General features: G+C 41.1%; 1 protein-coding gene across 2 annotated transcripts in view; it reads right to left on the reverse strand.

Moving 5' to 3' along the window:
• The window catches only part of LOC146002401 (uncharacterized protein CG3556-like), a 365,519-nt gene that overhangs the window by 34,065 nt on the left and 304,461 nt on the right, over positions 1 to 26,993 (reverse strand). The window contains exons 3-5 of one of the 2 annotated variants that reach the window (XM_083140158.1): positions 19,922 to 20,141; positions 14,054 to 14,157; positions 2,836 to 2,982 (exon numbers count right to left, since the gene is read on the reverse strand). In XM_083140158.1, the coding sequence (XP_082996284.1) occupies positions 2,836 to 2,982; positions 14,054 to 14,157; positions 19,922 to 20,141 (471 nt within the window). Of the gene's footprint in view, positions 1 to 2,835; positions 2,983 to 14,053; positions 14,158 to 19,921; positions 20,145 to 26,993 lie in introns of both variants that reach the window. The other variant, XM_083140157.1, reaches the window with a different exon arrangement.

A 26,993-nucleotide genomic window follows, 5' to 3' on the forward strand; every position in this document is an offset into this window, starting at 1 on the left:
CCACGCTGGGTTTACGTCGAGAGTGCAGGCCACGCTGGGTTTACGTCGAGAGTGCAGGCCACGCTGGGTTTACGTCGAGAGCCAAGGCCACGCTGGGTTTACGTCGACAGTCCAGGCCACGCTGGGTTTACGTCGAGAGTGCAGGCCACGCTGGGTTTACGTCGAGAGCCCTGGCAACGCTGGTTTTACGTCGAAAGCCCTGGCAACGCGGGGTTTACGTCGAGAGCCCAGGCCATGCTGGGTTTACGTCGAGAGCCAAGGCCACGCTGGGTTTACGTCGAGAGTGCAGGCCACGCTGGGTTTACGTCGAGAGTCCAGGCCGCGTTGGGTTTACGTCGACAATCCAGGCCACGCTGGGTTTACGTCGAGAGTGCAGGCCACGCTGGGTTTACGTCGAGAGTGCAGGCCACGCTGGGTTTACGTCGAGAGCCAAGGCCACGCTGGGTTTACGTCGAGAGTCCAGGCCGCGTTGGGTTTACGTCGACAGTCCAGGCCACGCTGGGTTTACGTCGAGAGTGCAGGCCACGCTGGGTTTACGTCGAGAGTGCAGGCCACGCTGGGTTTACGTCGAGAGTCCATGCCACGTTGGGTTTACGTCGACAGTCCAGACCACGCTGGGTTTACGTCGAGAGTGCAGGTCACGCTGGGTTTACGTCGAGAGTGCAGGCCACGCTGGGTTTACGTCGAGAGTGCAGGCCACGCTGGGTTTACGTCGAGAGCCAAGGCCACGCTGGGTTTACGTCGACAGTCTAGGCCACGCTGGGTTTACGTCGAGAGTGCAGGCCACGCTGGTTTTACGTCGAGAGTGCAGGCCGCGTTGGGTTTACGTCGACAGTCCAGGCCACGCTGGGTTTACGTCGAGAGTGCAGGCCACGCTGGGTTTACGTCGAGAGCCCTGGCAACGCGGGGTTTACGTCGAGAGCCCAGGCCATGCTGGGTTTACGTCGAGAGCCAAGGCCACGCTGGGTTTACGTCGACAGTCCAGGCCACGCTGGGTTTACGTCGAGAGTGCAGGCCACGCTGGGTTTACGTCGAGAGTCCAGGCCGCGTTGGGTTTACGTCGACAATCCAGGCCACGCTGGGTTTACGTCGAGAGTGCAGGCCACGCTGGGTTTACGTCGAGAGTGCAGGCCACGCTGGGTTTACGTCGAGAGTCAAGGCCACGCTGGGTTTACGTCGAGAGTCCAGGCCACGCTGGGTTTACGTCGAGAGTGCAGGCCACGCTGGGTTTACGTCGAGAGCCAAGGCCACGCTGGGTTTACGTCGACAGTCCAGGCCACGAAGGGTTTACGTCGAGAGTGCAGGCCACGCTGGGTTTACGTCGAGAGTCCAGGCCGCGTTGGGTTTACGTCGACAGTCCAGGCCACGCTGGGTTTACGTCGAGAGTGCAGGCCACGCTGGGTTTACGTCGAGAGTGCAGGCCACGCTGGGTTTACGTCGAGAGTCCAGGCCGCGTTGGGTTTACGTCGTCAGTCCAGGCCACGCTGGGTTTACGTCGAGAGTGCAGGCCACGCTGGGTTTACGTCGAGAGTGCAGGCCACGCTGGGTTTACGTCGAGAGTCCAGGCCGCGTTGGGTTTACGTCGACAGTCCAGGCCACGCTGGGTTTACGTCGAGAGTGCAGGTCACGCTGGGTTTACGTCGAGAGTGCAGGCCACGCTGGGTTTACGTCGAGAGTGCAGGCCACGCTGGGTTTACGTCGAGAGCCAAGGCCACGCTGGGTTTACGTCGACAGTCCAGGCCACGCTGGGTTTACGTCGAGAGTGCAGGCCACGCTGGGTTTACGTCGAGAGTGCAGGCCGCGTTGGGTTTACGTCGACAGTCCAGGCCACGCTGGGTTTACGTCGAGAGTGCAGGCCACGCTGGGTTTACGTCGAGAGCCCTGGCAACGCGGGGTTTACGTCGAGAGCCCAGGCCATGCTGGGTTTACGTCGAGAGCCAAGGCCACGCTGGGTTTACGTCGACAGTCCAGGCCACGCTGGGTTTACGTCGAGAGTGCAGGCCACGCTGGGTTTACGTCGAGAGTCCAGGCCGCGTTGGGTTTACGTCGACAGTCCAGGCCACGCTGGGTTTACGTCGAGAGTGCAGGCCACGCTGGGTTTACGTCGAGAGTGCAGGCCACGCTGGGTTTACGTCGAGAGTCAAGGCCAAGCTGGGTTTACGTCGAGAGTCCAGGCCACGCTGGGTTTACGTCGAGAGTGCAGGCCACGCTGGGTTTACGTCGAGAGCCAAGGCCACGCTGGGTTTACGTCGACAGTCCAGGCCACGAAGGGTTTACGTCGAGAGTGCAGGCCACGCTGGGTTTACGTCGAGAGTCCAGGCCGCGTTGGGTTTACGTCGACAGTCCAGGCCACGCTGGGTTTACGTCGAGAGTGCAGGCCACGCTGGGTTTACGTCGAGAGTGCAGGCCACGCTGGGTTTACGTCGAGAGTCCAGGCCGCGTTGGGTTTACGTCGACAGTCCAGGCCACGCTGGGTTTACGTCGAGAGTGCAGGCCACGCTGGGTTTACGTCGAGAGTGCAGGCCACGCTGGGTTTACGTCGAGAGTACAGGCCACGCTGGGTTTACGTCGAGAGTCCAGGCCGCGTTGGGTTTACGTCGACAGTCCAGGCCACGCTGGGTTTACGTCGAGAGTGCAGGCCACGCTGGGTTTACGTCGAGAGTCCAGACCATGCTGGGTTTACTGAGAGAGTACAGGCCGCACTGCATTTATGTTGAGAGTCCAGGTCGTTAAGTGCAATAAATGAAATAAAAATAGAAAGAAGAAAAAAACACTTCCAGACTACGGTCTCTCGGTATAGAACAGTTTGATTCCATTCAAAGTTTGATTCCTTACCTACATTGTGCAGGCTGCTCCTGTTCTCTGCGATTTCCAGAAGCCTTCTGATCTGCCTCTTCCTGACATGAGCCCCCGACGTGCACACAGCCAGGGACGACAGGGCGAACTCAAAATCTAGCTCAGATTCGTGGTGCTGCAGTGAACCTGTGAGACGAAAAAATGAAAATTAGAAAAAAGTTTCTTCGAAGCTATTTATTACTGTTACTATTCACCCTATATAACAATATTCTTAAAATTCTTCATTGTGACTGTCGATCGTATCATACTTTCCCACTTTGGTACTAATTAAAAATATATATTACTATTTTTGTTGTAATAATATGTAGTCAAATATAAAACCAATTTTGAAAGAACGAAAATTAAAATAAACAAAATAAACAATAATAATAAGCAAGCACGAGCGTCCTGTAAACTCGTAATAAACCATATACATTTTTTTTTTTTTAAGCGGAGCCTCGGGCTAGTGCCCACGTGCCCCTTCCTAGAGACGGCTCTGCAATACAGCGTAGACAACAGGTTCCTAGGCAATTTTGATGTTCCGTCAATACTTAGATGAAAAGAAAGACATAGCCTATACAATACTTCATGAAACATATACTTAACTCATCCTAGTACTGTTTATATGACACGGGATTTTTACCGTCATAGCAATTTTCCCACATTTTAAAATGTCCCTACACGTTAGCCTGTTTAGATTAATACTATTCGACACGGCCTGTGTAAGTCGTATTCTCACGGGTCCCTATTATCGCACAACGCAAGAACAAACTTACTTACGTTCTGACGTCACCGTCGAATACTTTCATTATTAGGCTAAATGCCTAATTTCTTATGTTAGGCTTGTTGGGTTTAGTTATGTTAGCATAAATAATACATTGATAGTGTATTTATGCTAAGAGAACCAAACGTAACAGTTCTAACATAACAACGTAGGCATGGGCGTATTTAAGGGGGGATTCAACGGGGTCAAAACCCCCTTATGGTTGAATAAAATACCAGATTACCTGTTCTATCCGCTTGTTCACAAAAAAATTTTCGGACTTATTATATTCTCCTAAATTCGAGACGTGTAGGACGGGATATGGATGGGAAGAAAATTACGTAATTTTACACACTAGATGGGACTGCAAACCAAATGTCTGCAATTTCCTGATAGTTTCGGAATTTCTGCGATAAGAAACTGCATTGGGACTGTCAAATCAGTTATATTTTTTTTCTTTGAGTTTTCTTAAAGAAATTTTGTTTTTAAAAACGTATTGCAAGAAAATCAGGGAAACACCGTAACATTCTCAAGTTGTTTGACACAAGATGAACAGAAAAGCTTCAATATTAAGTAGCGTGGTTTGTGGAATTGTTTTCACTAAGTGTAGTACTAGAAACTACGGACCTTACAATTTACTAGTAGAAGAGCAATATTTCAGCAAACTCTTCAGTTTCTTCACTGTGTAACCTGTGGGGAGTTTGAAACATCTTCATTGTTCTAACCAAATTGTTTTCATGCAGTGCAAGGTTATGTTGGGTACCTCCAAAGGGGCACTGTGAACATGTCAGTATTCTAAACGAGATATTAAAAAAAATTCCACCCCTAATCATGGACGTCCGCAGATTTTTTTCCACGGAAGGATAAGTAAGGTATTTTTCCATGGGACATATTACCCCAATAATAATGTTGCTCCCTCAAAAAACACCGCTTGAATTTGAAATTATCGCATTCCCGCATCTCCATTATAATAATTAACGTGTGAAATGTCTACTTTTAGATTGACATTCGTTTTCTAAGGGGGAAGTTTGGCCATCCTTGTCCCCCTTCCAGATGTCCATTCCCCTATATTATACTTTCATCTAGAAATTTAGTGTAGAAGAACCTTATTATTGTTATTAAACGATATTATATTTTCAAGTTGATGAAAGTTTAAAGCAACTACGGGGAAAGGGGGTGTAGTGGACGGAAATTTATTCTGTGAGGGGGACAAACATTTACGTAAAAGAAAGCAATGCTAGCAGAATCTAAGAGTAGCAGGACAAGAGGACACTCAAGATGGTATTAGTTTTTACATCTTTCTTGCATTATTTCTTCCAGACGGCCAAGAGAACTTGCTGTGGGGCACAGAGGGATAATTGCCCACTCAATTTAAAATTTTACCGGGAGTTGGGCCTCGGCGTCAAATAATCTAAATGGAAAAAAAATGTAAAGAGAATGCCATGGCACCACATGGAATGTTTTGTTACCTATTAAATCAATATTGTTTTCAGTTTGCAAAAATTTGGATCAGAAAATTTTCTTGCTCGCTTCGCTCGCATTTTCTTTTCTGTACTGCATTAGGGGAGAGTCGTGCAGTACCGGCCGTTCTACAGTATCGTCCAATTGCTAGTTCGGACATTTGACGCTACATAGCAGTAGTTCACGGGAGTAGGAGGGAAGGGTATGTATTCGTGTGCGCTATAGTTCGGGGTCACCCGCTTTCACGCAGTATTGCGAGAGCTGTGCCCGTGTTACTGTGAAGAGTCAAGTGGCTGCGTGAGAAAAGTTATTTCTAGGGCCCTGGTACTCATGTTCGAGATAAGTGTTTGATTTTATTGTCAAATTCAGTTTATCGGTGTTCTATAAGGATACGAAAATCTGTAAATAGTTTAGCAAATTGATTATAAACAAAGTGTAATCGGAACTTTTGTCCCCACCTAATGGGCGTACAGTATCGGCCAGTGAAGTGTCGTCCAGTATTGGCCACACAGAATTTCGTACGCACCAACTGCAGTCCTGCTTGCTTTTGTTTTCAGAGTAAGATGGCAGACGAGGAGAGCAACAAAAGAGGTAAATGGACTGAAGAGGCCATGAAAGAGGCGGCAAATGAGGCAATGACAAACAAAATGACAGCAAGACAAGCAGCTAGTATATATTGTTTACCAAGAAGCACGCTAGAAGATAGATTGAGAGCAATTCAACGTGGTGGTATGGATATGGACCTGACACCTCAGATGGACAGATTTAAGAAGACATTTGATGACGAAATTAGAAAACAATTACTTTCGTATATGAAAGACTTGGATAATAAGTTTATGTTCCTCAGTAAATAAGAAAACAAAGAAGACAACTGTAGAAACTGCACAATGCATAATTTGTGAGTCCTTTGAGGAAGATTGGGTTCAGTGTACCGAATGTGGAGTTTGGCACATGCTGAATGCGTAGACCAAGAATATATTTTGTATTTTTGTGACTATTGTAAAAATGCGATTTCAACTCTGCTTTAACGGACTTTATTTCCACATTTGTTAACTACCATACCTTTGTACACATAGTCCACAGTTTCTTCATAAAACTGAAGCATTTATCAATAGTTACCACCACCTAAAATTAAAATATTGACTGGCCGATACAGGACGACAATTTTTCCACTCATTGAAAATTCAGCTTTTCGTTTTTTGTATATATCTTGAAGTTCTGAAAACATTTCAGAGAAATTAAAGCCGTGTTCCTTAAAGTATGCATTGAGGTCTCATATTACTATGTTCAATCCGACTATCTCCTAATCCTTTATCAGTTATAATCGATAAGCTGAAGGTGGCCGGTACTGTACGACTCTCCCCTATAAATAGAGAGGAATTATAACATTTAAGAACTTCAGACTGTTGCTGCTAAACCGTTTTGTCTTAAATGTAGGAATAACTACTGTTCGGAGGCCGACCCTCGTTGCGGAATGGTTAGCACATCGTGCTATGACGCCAGGGGTCCGGGATCGAATCCTGGCCTGGGTATGGATGTTTGTGAGTGTTTATTCGTCAATTTCATCATATCATCACTCATCCCAATCATTGCAAAAAAGCGAAGTAAAATAAAACAAATCAATTGTTCGGAGGTAAAAGTACGCGCACATTTCAGAGACAATTCATATCATTTTTGCAGTTGATTTGTTATGGGGAGGGTGAATTAATTATGTAATGTATAATACACAGTGGCAGCGATTAGGGGGGCGAGGGAGGCAGTTGCCAGTTTTGCCCCTGCACTATGCTAAACCTTATGTACCAAGGGAAAATTGGATTCATTAGGTATTTTAAGTCCATTTTATGCACATTAAGGCTAATTGAGACTGGACCTACAGTTTAAAGTGGGATCCGAACCACTATGTGCTTCCACCGGGTATCGAAACCGGGAACCCTTCATTACAAGGCAAGGACGCTACCACTGCGCCATCGGGGAGGCCATGGGAAAATAAACTGTCCTTGCCCCCACACTTTTTGCACCTTTGCCCATCTAGTTTTGGAACCCAATCGCCGCCACTGATAATACATTACATATAATATTATATACACACACACACACCCTCATCAAGGCTTTTGTCTCTCCTAATCAGAGGTTCTGCGCACGCCTATGTCAATGATATACTTCGAAATAGATTTCTGTTTCTTTTTAAGAAGTGCAAAGAATATGATAATGGATATGTAGTACAGTACATACACACAACTTTGTCGGGTCCAGCCCCCCACCCCAATCCCCGCTCCACAACTAGCTTCAGGTCAGCTTTGTCCCGGATTTTCACTTATGAAATATAGCAACCCTAATCATACGAAAAATTGACCCCCCCCCCCCCCTACGTGAACTATATACGCCCATGAACGTAGGTATTCCTCGTCTCAAGTCAGAACGCAAGGTTGTCCTCGCTTTGTGCGATCAGGGAGTCATTACCCACAATTCCTTTGCCCTAGTTGGTTTTTAACTTCATTCGGTACGACGTGCTGTGTGATGGCAAATACTGCTTGAAAACATTATTATTTTGACGCTGTTAACCATTATATATATGGTAATTTTACACAGTGTTCATTTCCTGAACTATATTTTAATAGCCTAGGAATAAACAGAATAGTACACACCTACAAAACACAATCGTGTTCATCAGGACATGGACGTTTACACGGCTGCGTTGTATGCTGTAAGTACATTTTATATCTTTATTTCTTGCTATAAATACCGACTTCACTGTCAATATTAAGCGTATATGTACGTGTTCCACACAGTATGTTTTCTAAATACATTTTTTGAGGATTGGGGGGGGGGGGGTTGCAAAGTTTCAAGACAATTATGGTGAGTAAACCTGTGACAGACTTGTCCGAACATGCCTTGAGTTTCGTTAGCACAGACTGTCTTATTCAAACGTGAACTGTATAAAAGTGTGCAAGGGGAGTTTTCACGTTTTTAATCCACAACAAGCTATGAAGGTTAAATGGTATGTTGGGAAAGTTCAAACATTCGTGTTCCAGCTATTCCGAAAGTTGTGTCCTTGTCTTTCACATAAACATTGTTACTTCGCACCTTTTCCCAACATTTTCAACACTTTTGTAAGGAAATAGCAGAACATAAAAAAACGCAAGTACAATGATATAAGAAATACTTCCTTGTTCACAACGCTACTCCCCTCTCTATCATTTCTAAAGTTTAAACAACTTGCAACGTTGTCTGTAAATGATGTTTTTGTGTGTATATTTCGCCATTCCGCTTTGCCCTTGCACACAAATGGGATATAAGAAATAGGTAGGTTAGAATAAAACTTACGCATTCACACCTTATCATTGGTGAAGATAATAGACTTGTAGTAACTTCACCTGTAATTAATGTTATCGTGTCATCGCTTTCGTTATACACGAATGTATCGTTTTTATATTTAAGTGGTTTTGCCCTTGTACGTACACAAAATGTGTTGATGAAAATCCACGTAACTTTTACTGAAACCTTTGCAAGAAAATGCATAATTAAAAATGTATTCGTTGGAATGAGAATGTGTTGATTATTTTGTAACGAATTCTAAGGAACTGAATCCGATGTATTAAATGACTAATTATTCTACTGGAATGAATTGTAATTGCTTTTTGACGAGACTGCAACTAAAATTGCCCGAGTGGCTATGACAAGATATTGTATGAATGGTTTAGGAAGTAAATATAGCCTGTTCGAGAAAACAAAAACTCTTTCCAAAATTCAGTATTATATAGCAGACAGTTTCTTAATGTTATTAGTTTAATAGAAAACGTTACAGACATATTGGATCATCACTGTTTGGAATCGTTACACATGCCCTATATAAAATATACTGATAATACTTTATTTAAATGATTCAGCGTTTAGATTAAAGCCATAGAAAATTGAAGTTTGTGAGTTTTGTGCCATTTTCCGAACATTCTAGAAATGTTTCATGCTAATGATATTTTGTTTAGTTCTCGTTTCGTTGCGTTCATGTCGTTGTGATTCTTTTTAGTGATCTGATAAGAGATAAATTTCGTTAAACAAATCTATAGGTGTTTGAAAATCAATAAATGTCTTTAAAATTGTCGCTCTGAAAGCAGTGATATGTAAGTAACAGCTCTGAAAAACTGTATCATGGACAGATGTGGGGCAGTGGAACAAAAATTGAATTAATAACAAGTTAAATCTGCATTTCCTGCAACTGAAGTTGTTAAACAATTTTTGCACTTGAGTTCACTAGTGCCGTTATTTAAATTGTTTCGTTGAAACGAAATTACAGCTACTTATGTACACTTATTTGTATACTTACGGAACGTAGATGAAATAATGTATTGATTAAATGGAAGCAAGTATTGGAAAAAAACCTTCTGATGTACACTAGAAAACTATTATTTGTTTACGTTGTAAGTGTAATTGGAGCGATATATAAATAACTGGGAAAATTAGAGCGAAACTGGAATCCGAAGGACTCTTATGTCAAATTTACGTTTATACAATTCAAGTTAATGGTTTGTCATATCTGAGTGCATAGATTTCTTCTTTTATTATCGATTTTCACTCCGTTTGATTTGGTAATTATATTGAGATTTTTAATGATTATGAGTCTTAAAAAGAGTATTATTTTTGTAAAATAGGGCTCTTCTGTACAGTTTACGTAGCCAGCATTGAAATTGAAGGGAGGGGCTAGAGATTACCACTACCCGTATGGATTTTCTTTCCAGATTTCGGGCCTCCCTTATATTTTGGCCTTTTAGTCAGATAACCCTTGTTCGATTCCCGATAAAGGCACGTTGCACAGTGCTCGGAATTTTATTTTGAACAGTTGGATCATCTGATCAGCCACTTTAAGCATAAAGTGTATTAAAACACACTTTTCCCAGGTTTTACATTTTTAAAACAACAGTTTCCCACTATATTCCCGCTATTAAAGATATTTTTAAAAATGTTCATCAATAATTTTCTGACATTTTAATTTGAAGGTGGAAGAATGACAATTACATGTATACCAACTAGCCTGAAACGGAAATCATATTTTTTTAAATCAAAATGAACTGCGGGTTTTTATAAATATACCTAAACTCAATGGTTTTAAAATATCACAAATAAATGGGTGTAATAAGCACAGGGGCGAATTTGACTACTTAATGGTTCTAACCAGATGATTACTTTGCTTCCCTTTATTTCAAAATTAATGTACTGTGCCACCAACTAACTACATAATTAATAGAAATAATAATGATAACAAAAATAATCACTCTGCGAATTAAACTTCTTGTTTGGAGGGCGGGATGTCAACTCAGTGGCGTATTTGTGACTTCATCTCAGGGTTCATGTATATATTTTTGGGTATGCAAATTTGTATTTGCTGCCAGTCAGTAAAGTATTGCCTTCTGGTTCGAGGTACCTTAGAACATTATTTCTAACCCAGACCATTAAATTTTATCATAACATTTACATATATCGTCCGAATTGTTTAACTATTATATTTCATTCCACATTCGGGGTCAACTGATATGATTGATTCCTCGTAATTATAATTCATACTAATTTCCTAAACGTCAAGTGCAAAAAGATCACATGCAAATACACCTCTATAATCTGTGCTACTCACCACATTTTCTCATTCATTATGAGACCGTCTGATGTGTCTACGTTCGAACCAGAACAAGATGGCTGTGTTAGTCTTTTAAATAACACATCAATGTTTCCACTCTTTATACTTACTGCCTTGTCTGTCGCCAGTTTCCTGTATTGAGAACAACTAAGTTTGTTTTTCGAATGTTACTAATTTTGACGAATTCAAATTGAAATCAAGTAACCACACAACTGCAGTAATCGTCCTTGCCTGCAGCTAAATATTGCATTGTCGCTTGGCAATGGCACACTTCAAATTTAGTTTCATTGTTGTGAACAGTAAAGGAAATCAGTTTCATGTTTCTACTGTTGCTTAATAATTGATACATTGGCGGATAACAGAATGGACAACTGCACTGAATAAGTGAATAGTGTTTCGAAGAAAGGGAAAGATATTAATCAACAGTTTGGAGCACCTGACAGGGCCGCCGTTAGGGGACGCGATAAAATAACAATAACATTCGTTTCTCGTAAATTTTTTCTCTAGCGCCAACCTGGTTATTAGAATTGTGTAATTATTACCTATTGTTAAGCACGAGCGCGCATTCGCAGTATCGCCGTTTAGCACTAATGAAATTTAAAATTTGGCAACCAGCTTTTCTTAATGACTGCTGATTGAGACCTTGTTTTAGCGATACAAGCCATAGGGGAAGAAAGTTATCCTGTTTTCGAAGCCATGTATTGTAAATTTGCCCTTGTTGTTGATATGTATTTTTTTCTGCCAGAATCATGACAGTAAGAGCCGGCCCCAGGGGGTGGCAACTCGGACGCTCCCCCGAGTCCCCGCGCTACAGAGGACACCGCGCTAGATAAAATAATACAGAGTGTTTCAAAATGAATCATCCGATTTCAAAAGGCTATATTTAGGAAACCAATAAACATAGAACCTTGCAGTAAGTTGTAAAATACGTACTGGAATATAAAGTTTTACTTACAATAGGTTTTACTTTGTTGAGGATAGGTGTCTTCCTGGTGCAGCTCACTACTCTTTAGTCCACGTCAAGATAACAACCCAGCGACAGAAGGCATTCTGCGTGCTCTGCTTCAACAAATGTGAGTTCTTTAAAGCTGTGCAACGTTGAATACTGTGAGCAATAGGTGGTGCAGTATAATATTAACAACGAAACTCACGTTGCACAGTTGTAACAAACTAACATTTGTTGAAGCAGAACACGCAGAATGATAGCAGGTGGAGTTTGATACCCCCCGGAAGGAAAGTGCCGATTTAGATATGACAGGTGCCTCCGTGTCCCTCCCACCGAATCCGCCAATGTTGCTGCTTTTTTTTTTTTTGGCTCACACCGCGTATTTTTGCCACTTCTAGCCAAAGTTGCTGAGTTCAGGTTCCAGGGCCGCCGTTAGGGGTGTGCGACGCGTGCCACCGCACAGGGCCTCGCGTTTCCTAATCAGTTATTTGTTCATATTTTGTGCATATGCGATTGCACTCGAATAGAAGGAAGATAAACATAATTGTTGTGAAAAGAAAAATTGCATCATAACAAAGTTGTATTTCTGGTAACGGACAACTATGTCCCCTCTTCTCAAGCCACAGTGAAAATTCGCCGACAAGGGTCAATGAGCCATTTCTGACTCCAACTTTCCCTGATTTCCTACCTAATGTTCGACCGAGGACAGGCATCATAAAATGGTTTTTTGTCTGGAAACTGAGGCCCAATAATTTTGAGGGTGTGCCGCTCCGCGAAAAGACGAAAACAAGAGTCGGCATCAAAGCCATGAAACCGTCTACCCAGTGTCTAATAAATACTCCATTAGTGCAAAGCACATAACGCTCTTGTTTTCGAGAATAATGGGTAGGGGTGCGAATTTGTAGTCAGCAAAAATCCTCTGAATCAAATAGGCAAATAGGCACCCAAAGGATAAAAAAAATCATTTATCTGTTTTCTGGCGTGATCGTGTCAACGATGATGAATGGTGATCAAATGAAATTAGGAGGACATTATTTTATATTAAAGAAATAAATTTGAGCGTACCTATTACTGTGAAGAGGGCTCCTGAGAAGTCTACTGGTTAGCGCTCTAGATTTTGGTGCGAGTGGTCCCGGATTCGACTCCCAGTACGAACTCTCAAAATTTCTGTGTTAACCCAGAATCGTGAGAACAATTAGGGAGCTACTTGAAAAGAAGCAGTAGCGAGATCCAGTCTCGAAAGCCAGAAAATAGCGGCGATGGGATTCGATGCGCTCACCACGGGTCACCCAAAGAAAAGCTGATTGGCAGGCTGTGTCCCTAAGACGGCTCTTGCGCCACGGAGTTGTTTGTAGCAGCATTACTGTGAAGTGTTTCGAGATTAAAGATAAGTTCAGCTCTTTTGTTTCACTCATATCATCTCTGAAGTCCTCGTGGTAGAAGTCCAGCCTGTGGCTGCTCTACCGCTTAACCCGCAAAACTATTCTTTTATATTATTAATAATATTATTATTATTGTATCGTTAGTATCTAACTGCTTAATATTGTGTCAATGAAATGTTTAGCATTGATTTGAAAACTCTTAACATGGAATGATCTCTGGAAAAAATTATTTTAAATGTTTATCAGACCACTGTTTATCAAGGTGTAATAAACAGTGGTCTGAATTACTAATCGGCACTGTTACGTTAGTAGAGTGTACGATAGTTGGATCATCCGCCCACCTCAGTGTCAGTGTGTTTTGCACAGCGCGCCAAGACGAGAGAGGACCCTGATTCGAATCCCGACGTGAGCACGGGTGTTCTTTGTGAGTGTCCCTTCATCAACTTCATCACTCATATTCATATTCGCGATTAACCAAAAGTGGTAGAAAAGCGAAGTAAAATAAACCAAATCAATCAGTAGTTGGATCACCCACAACAATGACATCTACTGTTATTTAGAGGCGCTTGTGATTCAGGTAGGTTTCTTAATGACTTGCGTCATGCAGAAAGGTATAATAAAAAGGTATAAAACACCAGAGTTCAAAACACTTGTGGCATAGTGAGGCATCTAATTTTCTAGCTAAAACATGCATGAATGATGTTTTATTGAAAACCCAGCTGATTTCAGGCAAATAACACCTGTGGCGACTAATACCATAAGTAAATTATTAAGCAAGAAAGTCCTTCGGACTTGGTGTTCCCACCCGAAATGTCCATGCTACGCTACTGATGGTCATATGTATCAAGGGACCCAACATTTTAACTCATTCATTAATTCTTTTACTATCTTGTGCCGCTTTGACGGCAGTGTTTTTCAAGTGCAGAGTTTCCATTACACATAGCTAGATGATTAAAAAACCCTTCATGTTAAACATTGGAGAACATAACTAAATAGACAGTATTTGTATATAATGTATACAATGATCAATCATGACTTACCTACAAGGTCGTGATTATGAAATTTTCTTGGATCCCGGCAGATGGCGTCCAAGGCGAGAGTATACTGTGCTAGTCTTCCTACAGTTATAGGGGTTTCGTGATGCCTAAATTAAAAGATCAAAAATGTAGAATATTATTTAACAAAACATTTTGTTTATAACTTTCTATGAAATTGTACTTTGTAGCGTGATTGATGTATTTCTGAAACATGCTTTACAAGCAATTTTCATGAAAATGCCCTTAAATTGACATTCTTCATTTAATACGTACTCCCTGAATGATAATGTAGTGTCCTACTATTGCACATTAAATATTTGATATCTTTGAAGCTAATTTCCTAAACATTCAACTATTATTATTAGAGAAAATTATTTGTTCTGACTTTAGGAAAATATACTCCATCTTTCAAATAGAATATCAGTAATAGATCGAAAATGTTAGAGAAAGAGTAAAAAATGTGCGATAATGATAAGGTTCCATGATGTTCCCATCGATTTCATTATCAATATGTTGAGCCACACAAGGATTCTCACCTATCCCCTGAGATGGAGTCACATACCTAATAATTTCCACACTTCAAGTGCTGAACAAAATACATTCAATAAACTTTAAACAATGTGAACACAAAATTGAAAAGAAAATATTGTGAACATTCACATTCTTGACAGGAGTGGATTAATAGTTAACAAATCCTTAGTAAAGAATTTAGAATATTATCACACTGTACATGTTCTTACTATAAAAACTTATTATAACATCATGGGATGTGTGATATGAACCTTGAAAAATAGCACTAATTATATATTAGTGTTATAAATGGTAGACTAGAATTAGATGATCAGTATTATGAACAACTAACTTCCTACCAAGTTGATATCACCAACCACAATTGGTGTAACACCACCAAATCGAATGTTGGTTAACAGTTAGCGATGGTGTACGAAAACTGTTAAAATGATGCTGGTGTAATACAACACTTAATCGAATACCAATGACCTCCATACATAGTATTGGTTGATGGCTACCAATGCTGTAACAAGGCACCAATAATGAACAAATAGTTCAAATTTTCACCACCAGGTGAAAATATGGCGTTGAAATAACAACCACCAGAAGTCGGACATGCAAAACATTTATTTTAGTCAGTTTCAATATGCACACCATCAACGTGAATTACCGCTTTGGAAGCATAAAACAACGATGTCAATGATTCAGCAGTAGATCATTGTGTACCAGATTTCAGCGCCATATTTCCACCTGGTGGTGAAAAATTGAACTATATTTTTTTTTCTTCAGCATTCGCTTCCCAACGGTCTTCATAGCCTCTAGACCAAGTTTCACCGCAATCCGTTGCTTCGAACGGACTCCAGAGGGCCCTGGGTAGTGGAACATAGATTATAGCCACTTGGTACAACACCAATCCCAAAACTCAGAAGCCCTGGGTAAACTGTTCACAGAGTGACTTTGGGAACACCCTGCATTAATACTCTGGAATTGGTGTGAAATTCAAATTCCCTACCGAGACACCTTCGTGCTTCGGAGCTCTGTGAGAACTTATCGACCACCCAGTGGGTAATCCGCGAGAAAGAAATTAGAGACTTTCCGGAACACGGCTGGGGAGGAGATCTCCAGAAGTGGCCTCGGATGGGATCGACCTGTATGCGGAACTCCAATACAAAGGGCCGTAATGTGAGTTATGGGATTGCCATGACCGCTGCTCGTTTGTTCTCGTCGTTTGATTTGGAGAACTTTTAAGGGGGTCCTCCAATAGAAGTGGAAGGCGTAGTTGGAAATATTGGCGCGTCTTTTCTTCGGTGAGGAAATTTTACGAAGGAATTTTGGAAACTGCTGTTCCAGGAAATTGGGTAGCACAAACAAAAGACCGCACTAAACTCTTGGTCTACGTCAGCCAAATCATCTTCAGCCGACCTCCGTGAAGAAGTGGTTAGCACAATGCGCCACGACCCCAGGGAAGGGTTGTTAAAGGTCCAGGAATGTTAAATATTTCAATTCCGGTCCAGAAGAGAATATCAGGAAGCGTAAATGGGTTCTGGACCATAAAGAACCTTTTTATCTGTGAAGTATTTCAATTCGGTCCAGGAACCTTTTTTCTGGATGAATTTAAATACGGTCCAGGGACCCTTTTTCCGGATCAAGTTAAATACGGGCCAGGAAGCTTCTTTCCGGATTAATACAAATCCGGTCCAAGCTCAGTATTGAAACGAAACAAAACGCAACTTGGACCGAATTTAAATAGTGCGAGAAAGAAGGTTCCGGTCCTGTTGCGGAACCCGATAGGACCCATTAGAATTTATGGGTTTCTGGACCTTTAACAACCCTGGTCCCGGGTTCGAATCCCCTCCTGGGCGTGGGTGATCTTTGTGATCATCACTTATCGTTATCGTCGCGATTAGTCAAAGGTGGCAGAAAAGCGAAGTAAAATGAATCAAATCAATCAATCAATAGCCTTCGAAAATTCCCTTCCTTTCGAAAAATTTCGATGATATTACAAATACTAAAAAAAATATTTTGCTTAGAATTCTTTCTAGAGCATTCATGTGAATCTTCGATGGCCTCCCCGATGGCGTAGTGGTAACGTCGTCGCCTTGTAATCAAGGGGTCCTGGGTTCGATACCAGTTGGAGACACATAGTGGTTCGGATACCATTTTAAACTGTACGTCCAGTCTCGATTAGCCTTTCTGTGCATAAAGTGAACTTGAAACAAAAACTCAATCAATGTGAACCTTCGTGTCGTTCTCTTGGCTGTTGAAAGGCAGGTTCTCCAAAGTTTTGAAATCATGGGTTCAAAGTCCACCATCATAAAATGCATTGACCCGTTTTCTTTTCATCACAGCGTTTGTAAATTGCATATAAGACATACAGAATAAATCAATATTTTTGTTATGCTTTTCAAAGGCATTCTAGAGGACTATCATTCTCCAGATGGGGTATTTTCTGACAATGTTTGTTGGCGTCCTATTCACATAAAATGTTTGTTGATTATGTCGCGTCTTGTTGCCAGGAACGCGTAACTTAAATTGTGAGATCCAAAGAGGAGAGCGAAGTTTCCCATTATATACAGGGTGGCCCCACAAAAGGTATCCGAAACAAAAGGCAACGAAAATTATTAGGTTACTTTTTTGAGCCACCCTGTATTTTCCAGAGCAGCCGCAGGGTCCGGACTGCCCAGATCTTGAAACCTGTGCATTCGGAACTCGTCACTTAATGATGGAATCAAATCTGGGGTAAGCGCCTTGAAGTTTATACTCCATGTAACGTAATATATTCGATTGTACTCACTCTATATTTGTAGTCTGTATTATACATACAGACCCAAATTCAAATTTTGCATGTAATAAAGAGCCTTTGCCCATTCTAATAATGAGCCCGATAAGTTTGTAAGCGTTGCTTATTACTTTCTAATATGGTGAGTGAAAGTTAGCTTGGAGTCAAAATAGATTCATAAGTCCTTTTCCGTTTCCGATTTTTTAAGACTTGTACAGGGTGGCCCAAAAAAGGTAACGAAAATTATCCGGTTACATTTTTTGGGCCACCCTGTATTATTAATGTTATATTAAAAATTTAAGGGTGTTTAGACATTTGAAGACAGACCCTTGCCCAAGAACTACTCAAACTATTTATGTCTTGCTGTATACAAACACAGTCCTCAATACTTTTTATAATTTTGAAGAATTTTAGGTCGTCTGCATATAACAGTTTGTTAGAATTAAAACAAGTGTTCTGGTAAGTTATTTATTAATAGAAGAAATAGAAAAGGTCCTATTATGGGCCCTTGAGGTACTCCGCAACAAATTCGACAATGTATCTAAGTGTTGCTACATTTTCAATTCAAAATCTCGAAGCCTCTTTCACTTATCGCGGTCACAAAATTGCTGTCACCCCTTAGAAGATAAATTGAAGTAAAGTGAGATTAAACGACTGTTACATCAAAGCATAATACAAGCAATAGGGAGATTCCTTTTCCCTTTACGTGTTATTTAAAGAAAAGTCAAGAAGTAGCAGCCAGGTAGTCGAGGAATCAATTAAAGGGAAGATTTCCCTTTGGAACCCAAGGGATGTTCCCGGCCTGTACCTTCCTCAAGCACCTTGGAAAGAAAATGGAAACATTTCAAAAGAAGCGGGATCTACAATTTACTCTAATGGGACGTCAGAGCATCGAGTCATTAAGGAAAGAGATTAAAAGTGGAAATTCATCCCTAGGGAACCGGCAAGAGAAAAAGGGATTCTTTCATCCCTCTTCCCCCGCCCGTTATTAGCGACTTTTCTGTTTATTTCCAGATGATTCCAATCAGGGAAGAGTTCCTGGAGCCAATTTAGTACAAACAAAAGCAATCGCAACTCAAAGAAACAGATGAACGTCGTCGTTCAGAGTGAAAACATCATTGGCAGTTCTGGAACACTCTTTCTCTCCCCTCCCCCTCAAAGCTCCTTTTAAACGAACCGACTCGTTCATGGGGTTCCTTAATTTTCTAGTCTGCATCCAATTTTCTCAAAGTGCCTTTTAATATTAAGTTATTCTCTATTCTGAAGATTAAGTACAAAGACTCATCATGAAACAGCAATCATGTTCCATCTTCAAAATGAACCTTGTCTTCACCTTCACGTGGCAACTTTCGAAACTATAATGAACGCCTCGAAAAAGTACAGCAGGATCTGTTAAGAAAACATTGTTACAAGATTGCACCACTCATACGTTCATACGAAGTGGCGCTGACAGATTTGAGCCGCCGCCATCTTGAAACACGACACCATCTTGATTTTCTAGCATTGGTCTCAGTATCTCGAGAACCGGTGGACTGATTTTCACAATGTTTTATTTTAAGTGAAGCTTAAGAAACGAAGATTTTAATATTCCTATTATATTTAAGAAATTATAAAGGAGATATATGCTTCTTCAAAATTGCATCGTTCCAGCGGAACACATTTTCAATATTTTTCAAAGAATTTTAATACAGCACTGCGCTAATTTGAGGTATGAAATATGATATTTCCTTAGTAATTAACACAATTAATGTGGTATCTCTGAACTGATGAACGACCAAACTTAAGTTCGAGGGGTACAGAACAATCAGTACTGACTTCACGAACTGAATACAGCTAGAACTAAGCAGCAGAGCTTCACAAAAACTAGAACTAAGTTCCAGAGTTTCGCAACGTCAGAACTAAGTTCTTTAAACATGCAGCAGTTAAAACTAAATTATTTAACTACATATCAGCCACAACTACGCTACAGAGCTGACGAAAGTGGGCCTCCCTGATGGTGTAATGGTAACTTCGTCGCCTTGAAATCAAGGGGTGCCGGGTTCGATATCTGTGGATGAACAATGCACAGTGCTTCAGATCCCACTTTAGCTGGCATCTGTGACGGAGTGGTGGGCACACCAGGGGTTCCGGGTTCGAATTCCGGTCTGGGCATGGTGTTCTTTGTGAGTGTTCCTTCATCAATTTAATTATATTTTCACTTATCTTCATCTTCGCGATTAGTCAAAATTGGCAGAAAAGCGAAGCAAAATAAAACAAATCAATGAATCAATCAGATCCTACTTTAAGCTGTAGGTCCAGTCCCGAATAGCCTATCTGTTAATAAAGTTGACTTAAAAGAACAATCAATCAATCAATCAATCAAAATCTGACGGAAGTCAGAACGAAGTTCTTTAATTGAACAACAGCACAACCAGACCGAAGTTCAAGAACTGCACGTCAACAGGGTTGAACTTCAGGGCTGAATATCAATGGTAAATTAGCTCCAAATAATGTAAAGCTGTTATAATTAAAATAAGAAATCACTTCTAAACTTCAATATTGAAGAAAATACCCTTAATAGCTGCAAAATATTGCAAACTCACCTCCAGAGCTGTAGAACAATTTCAAGCTCCATCTGCTTCCACGTGAGCTGGCTCTCCAGGTTGTCTGGGCTGAACCACGAGCTGTTGGCGAGCTGAAGTGCAAGGACTGCCCTAGGGGTGTCCGTCCCCCACCCCCAGTCCTCACGGCGCTGCCTCATCAGCCAGTCCAGGGCCCGGTGGATTCCCAAATCGGCGGCCCCAATATGGGCTGGTGGTCGAACTTCTGAAAGAACAATAGAAATAATTAGAAAACTTCACGTTACATATATATACACACAATGTCACATTGTACAAAATACAATACACAGCTCGAATACATATTTATCTGTTCCTCCTAAAGATCATGTTGAGGTTGAATGTTATGTAATGATTTGGACACGAAACTAGTGTTCTATCTACATAATGTGCTACTTAGAAAATAAGTAGTGTAAGTTCACAGAAACTACTTTCGACATTTTTGGTTTCACAGTTTTCAGAAACAATAGTGAACTGGTTCAGCGATTCTGCAAAGTGCTGCCATCTAGAACCAAACAGCTCAACTATAGACTTATTTTACAACTTCCGTGAGATAGTATTGTTGTGGAGAATATATTCACAATTTATATAGCAAATATTTAATTTTTGTACTTTCACCACTTGTATTATGACTGCCTCGTAAGCTATGAACATACCAATACGATGGATTATTTTCTGAAACTTTTTCGTTTCCAACCCAAACCCAAGTCCTTGATCTACTAATTCCCCTCTACTACCCATAGAAGTGTGTAATAGGAATTCTGAATCACCCTGTATATTCACACAATATTTTATGTATTGTGAGTGTTATACAGAATGTCCAAAAAGTCATGGAACAGATTTTTCCGAGACTTAAGTTCAAGCAGTTTTATAGTATCACTTGAGCTTTTGACGAGTCTCCCTTTTTGGACAACACTAGAGCAACCTTTCGTTCTGACGTCACCGGGGAATTATTTTATTGTTAGTCTCAACAGTGACGTGCGGTGACGTCGACACTTGGGGTAGCAATCAGTGGCGTGCTCAAGGGGGGGGGGGGTTGGTGTGGGTCAACTAAAAAAAAGGTACACGTAACCTCCACCCCCATTTGAAAATAAAATACGATTTTATTTTCACCACTAAGCCAGAGATCTTGGGTTCGAATCTCGGCTTGCCCATGGGTATTCTTTGTGTGTATCCCTTCGTCAATTTTATCGTATCACCTTCGCGATTAGCCAAAATTGGCGGAAAAGCGAAGTAAAATAAACCAAATCAAGCAATCAATCAATGATTTGATTTGATTTGTGTTATTTAGCGTCGCTTTTTTATCACATTTGGTTAATTGCGAAGTTGATACGATAACATTAATGAAGGGACAAACACAAAGAACACCCATGCCAAGGCCGGGGTTCGAACCCGGAACTCCTGCTGTCCTAACGCGCTGGGATAACCACTTCCCCACGTTTGATTGATTTGGTGGTTTAAGTCCACTTTATGCACAGAAAAAAAACAGGTAACAAAACACACTTTTTTGTAGTTTCTTCAATAATATTCATTTGGCTTTTCGAGTTCCGAGATACATTTTTCATTCCAAATTATTTCATTACTCACTGCAGAGTACAACACACAGGAACAAGAATGCGCGCTCATCACAGGTTCGAATCCCGGCCTGGATTGTACATATGAGGTCCCTTCATCAATTTCATCATATCATCCTCATTTTCGCGATAACCAAATGTGGCAGAAAAGCGAAGTAAAATAAACCAAACCAACAACAATATGAACGCACGTTCTCTTGCCCAAATAAATACATCCGTTACAGGCCAAGAGATTAGTATATTTAAATAAAACAATACTAAAACGAGAGCGAGAGAGAGAGCCTGAGCAAATATTTGTAATTTAATCATTATATATTCCATATTTAAAGAAAAAAAGACAATAAAGAAAGGAAGCATAACATTATTTTCTGCACATAACACGTTCCCATTTCATAAATAATAAAATTACATCCCATATTATACATACATATTGTACAACGTGTAAAACGTTGTGGTGTAAATACAGAGAACGTAAGTACTGCAGAAAATTTCCCCGTAAGTTCTTTAGACGATTTACAAAGAAATCGAAGGAGATAGACTGGGGGACCTGAATGCACAGACTTTCAACCATTGCAGCGGGGGGCAAGGGGGCAAGGGAGGTACAGGCAGAAATCTTTGGTTTTCCTTCGGGCGGCCGTTTCTATATCTGAAACTGGTGAGGCAGAGGAAGAGCGAGCTAGGCCAGCTTTGCCCGGGTATCGCACCGAAGGACGAGAAGCGCGTGGAAAAAGAAATGTTGCATATGAACTGTGGCTTTAACAAGAGAATAAATATTGTGATTTGAAAATATTTAGTGATGTGAGATTGAGTGATCTATCTCTGCTAGACTAGCTACTCCTCAGTGCACGTCACTGAATAATAAATTATCAGTGTAACAACGTAGGCACTCCTTGTCTGACGTCAGAACTCAAGGTTGCTTAAATGTTGTGCGATAAGGGAGACCCTAATTTGACAATGAAACCTTTTTACATATAGTTCGTTGCTCTGGAGAAATGGGCAGAAGATAAATCACTAATGTTTTTACCACACAAACGACCATGAAGTTAGATCTCCTGATCTTAAATTTTCATAGCAGCAAAGTACTTTGAATAACTGCTCCGAAAATCAGTTAGGCACATTTACCGTAAAAAGGTTTGGAAAATACACTTGGAGTAGTTGATGCGTGTAAGGGCTTGCATCGCTTGGCATTTCATTTGTTTTATCTGTCCGAAATGGGTTTGAACAGAATAGTAATGTTCTGTTCTTATTTTCTGTAATTTTTACAATAAATATATCAAATTTATTCTCTTGTAGTGTAGAAGCTGCCAGGCAAACTGTAAGTTAAACACCCTTAACCAGTGGCTGCGATTAGGGGGGCACTTGCCCCCCTCACCTTTTGCCCCTTTTGCTCCCGCTCTATGATAAACCTTATCTACAAAGGACAAGTAAACTGTCCTTGCCATTCCAGTTTTGGAACCCAATCTCCGCCACTGCCCCGAACTAAAAGCAAATATTTCTATCTGTTAAAAAGTATTAATTCACACTTTTGCATTATGTGTTAAGTTCATCATATGTATAGGCTAGTTTTACAATCATGCACAAGAATTTCAGGGTCTCCCAGATGTCGTACTACTAATATTGTCGCCTTATAACCAAAGGGTCTTGGTTCGATATCTGATGGTTCGGATCACACTTTAAACTCTAGCTATGTCTAGTCGTGGTTAGCATATCTGTGCATAAAGTGGGCTTAAGGTGGGTACCCTTGACACTCTGTACCCCCTGGTGAAAGTGAAATATCCTTGCATGGTTTATGAAGATTTTGTTGTTTATGAACCCTTTTCAGTTCATTTTAGCTCTCGGAAATGTGTTATTGTTAAGTAAAGTACGTCTGTTGCCTTAGCATGTTACTTTACTGTGAAGCAGAACAGCCAGAAAGCTTAGCCCAAGTGAATATAGCACCCAAACGACTTTCCACAACAGCAGCTTAGTTAGATTAGGAATGTTAGGTTTGGTACTGATATTTTCAGCGTGTTCTTTCGCTATTTTAGTGTAGATAGAAACAGTTTTTAGTAACAAAAAGGTTCGAAAATACTCCGAAACTGCAGGTTTTAACTTACGTGGGCCATTCTTTGGGATCAAATATCTCCGTTATTTGTGCTTTCCTAACGCTGGAACCACTCTTACATTACGTAAAAACATTGAAATCTGTCGATTTAAAAAACATCGACGTAATTTTCGAGTGGGTATAGTGCGTAAACGGCCCCAAAAGGTCAAACAAGAGCTTTCTGACACATGACAATATCCACTTCATAACTACATTCTTCTGGAAAGAAAATGGTGGGAACATAGTTTCCCTGGAGAGAAAGGATTTAAAACTTGCCCATACTTCCTGCAGGTGTACAAATCCAGGACCGTGGACTTCAAAAAATATAGACCTCTGACTGTCCTCTGCACTACTTGGCTCTACAAGACTATCCAGTACCAAAGAACACATCAACGTAACAGCTCTTTGATGTACTTCACTTCGAAAGAGTTCTCCATCCTTTTCGGATGCTGCGATGGACATTCTGAGCCTTTTCATTTCAATCTCCCCACCACACCCACTCATCTCTCTCACAGAAACTTCTGTTACTCAGCATCCTGCATCATAATATTAGTTCCTGTTCCAGAGATGAAAGAGAAAGAGAGATATTTCCATATCTCAACCCCGCATCACCTTTCTCTTCCAGCAACCGAAAATTCAAATTGAGAAACAGTTATGGAAAAAGAAGCGTAAGCCATTATTAGGAACCTTTTACAAAGGCATCTTCTTATCTAATCCCTGGAAGTGACTTCAGCTATGGGTGAGATGTGTCTCTGGATTTGAGGAGCTGGTATCAATTTAAGCGGTCTTTCGCCTTACAAACAAGATTGATGTAAATGCAAAGACGTAGATAGGGCTTCAAGATTTTTTCCCCCTTCCTTCCACAGCTCCATTTGAAAGTATAAGCAGAGGGAGGCCAGATATAGAATTTCCTTCCTCCGAGATCTAGATAACTTCCCCCAGCAACGGGGGTGGAGGGGAGAGCCTGGTTAAGGTTGGGTGAGATCAACCTTCTGGAGACAAAGTTTGAATGAGCGTTTCAATTAAGGCCGTTGGAAAGTTTCTGAACTTACCATTCGCTGTTCTTCTTCGAGATTCACATAAATGCTTATTAAACGGATCCTGGAATCCGGTGACGTATGTAAAGTATTCTCCACCCGCAAAATTAAGCATTAATATAAATGGGTCGTTGAATTCTGGGGGCTGGTGCATATTTCATAAATGCAATTTCCGATGAATTTTGCTTAAACATGTGCTTTATATTTTGAAGGTGTGTAAGGGATGACGTGGTAAGGCACCCAGCAGTCCACCTCAGTTCCATGTAGTACACGGTAACTGCTTCTAGGCAAACGAGGCTCTGGCGTCTCCACCTAAAGCCAGTTTAGTACTCTGTATGTATGTGTGTTGTCCTTGTGTGTGCTGAGTACGCATTTGCAGCCTCAGCTTTTAACATGGGTAAGGAGATTTTATTCCTTAGAGACAAATGTTAATCTTAGTTACGATAAGGGGCTGGTACCAGTATAATGTGCAGGGAGCAAAATAATCCAAATGTTGACGCACCCAAAAATTTTATTGCATTCAATCTGTCAATCATATTTTGACATTGTGCTTCATTGTAATATCTAAAATTATCCTGTATCACACCATCAACTAACCATATTCATTTTAAGTGTATGTAAAGTAAAAAAGAAAAGTAAAATGATCCCCTGTGCTTTGGACCACGCCATGAAGGCGTATAGGAGCTGTGGAGGTAGGGCCCCACACTTTCTTGATCACGGCCGAAGGTGGGGTGATGTGATCAGCACCACGCCGTTGGCCCTGGGTGTAAAGAGTGTTCGAAATGTCCTTGTGGCCCTATTTACTAGATTTGCTTCATTTTTCTGCCACTTTGGCTAACAGCGAAGATGGGAATGAGTAATGATATGATGAAATTGACGAAGGGACACTCACAAAGAACACACGCCGGGATTCGAACTCGAAATCTCTGTGCATCCCTACTTGTATACACATACTATTATACATTGTGTTCTTTAGTTTTCAACTTTTCATTCAGGTCTCCCCGATGGCGCAGTGGCGGCGTCGTCGCCTTGTAATCAAGGGGTCCCGGGTTCAATACCCGGTGGAGGCACATAGTGGTTCGGATCCCACTTTAAACTGTAAGTCCAGTCGCAATTAGCCTTACTGTGCATAAAGTGGACTTAAAACACCAAATCAATCAATCAATCAATCAACTTTACATTCGCTTTATACTCACAGGGCAATTGGTAGTGAACTAACTCAACCTTTTGATTCAAGGTTGTTAAATGTTCAGGAACCCATAAACTCTAATGGGTTCTATTGGGTTCCGCTGCAGGACCGGAAACTTTTTTTATGCACAATTTAAATTCGGTCCAAGTTGCGTATCGTATCGTTGAAAACGGATTCCTGGACCGTAGTTTAATTGATCCCGAAGAAAGGTTCCTGGACAGTATTTAAATTCATCCAGAAAAAAGGTTCCTGGACCGAATTTAAATTCATCCGGAAAAAAGGTTCCTGGACCGAATTTAAATTCATCCAGAAAAAAGGATGCTAGACCGAATTTAAATTCATCGGAAAAAAGGTTCCTGGACCGAATTTAAATTCATCCAGAAAAAAGGTTCCTGGACCGAATTTAAATTCATCGGAAAAAAGGTTCCTGGACAAAATTTAAATTCATCCGGAAAAAAGGATGCTAGACCGAATTTAAATTCATCGGAAAAAAGGTTCCTGGACAAAATTTAAATTCATCCGGAAAAAAGGATGCTAGACCGAATTTAAATTCATTGGAAAAAAGGTTGCTGGACCGAATTTAAATTAATCGGAAAAAAGGTTCCTGGACCGAATTTAAATTCATCCGGAAAAAAGGTTCCTGGACCGAATTTAAATTCATCCGGAAAAATTGTTTCCTGTACCGAATTACATTGCATTGCTACCGTACACCTCGACAATTTGGCGATGGATTTCACTCCGATTATGCCTTCGTGTCCACAAAAATCGGACGACTGAGCGGAACTCAATGTTGGACGCCACCTCAGTACGACACGCCATATTGACACGGTGACTACTCTCATATTAAAGCATGGCTGCTTTGGGTATCGGGAGAATACATTCCGTACAGTGCTGCTACCAAGCATGATTATTTTCTCTCTTTTAGTACAGGAACACGGCTCGGGTGTAACTTACTTTTTGATTCGCCCACGTACGTCATCGTTAAGGCCCACCACAAGAGAACTTATTGTTTAAGAGGTAGGCAAACCCGTAATACACCACTTCACGTTCAAGTGCTGAATTCGCTTCAACCCATCGTCTCATTTTCTTCAAATTCTCCACCACGTTCTCTGAGGATGCATAGTGGATGCATCTGATTGATATATGAAATACATTTGTAAAAAACAGGACCGAA

This window comes from Lepisma saccharinum, chromosome 18 (genome assembly GCF_977018435.1).
Source record: "Lepisma saccharinum chromosome 18, izLepSacc3.1, whole genome shotgun sequence".
In the NCBI taxonomy this organism is placed as follows: domain Eukaryota; kingdom Metazoa; phylum Arthropoda; class Insecta; order Zygentoma; family Lepismatidae; genus Lepisma; species Lepisma saccharinum.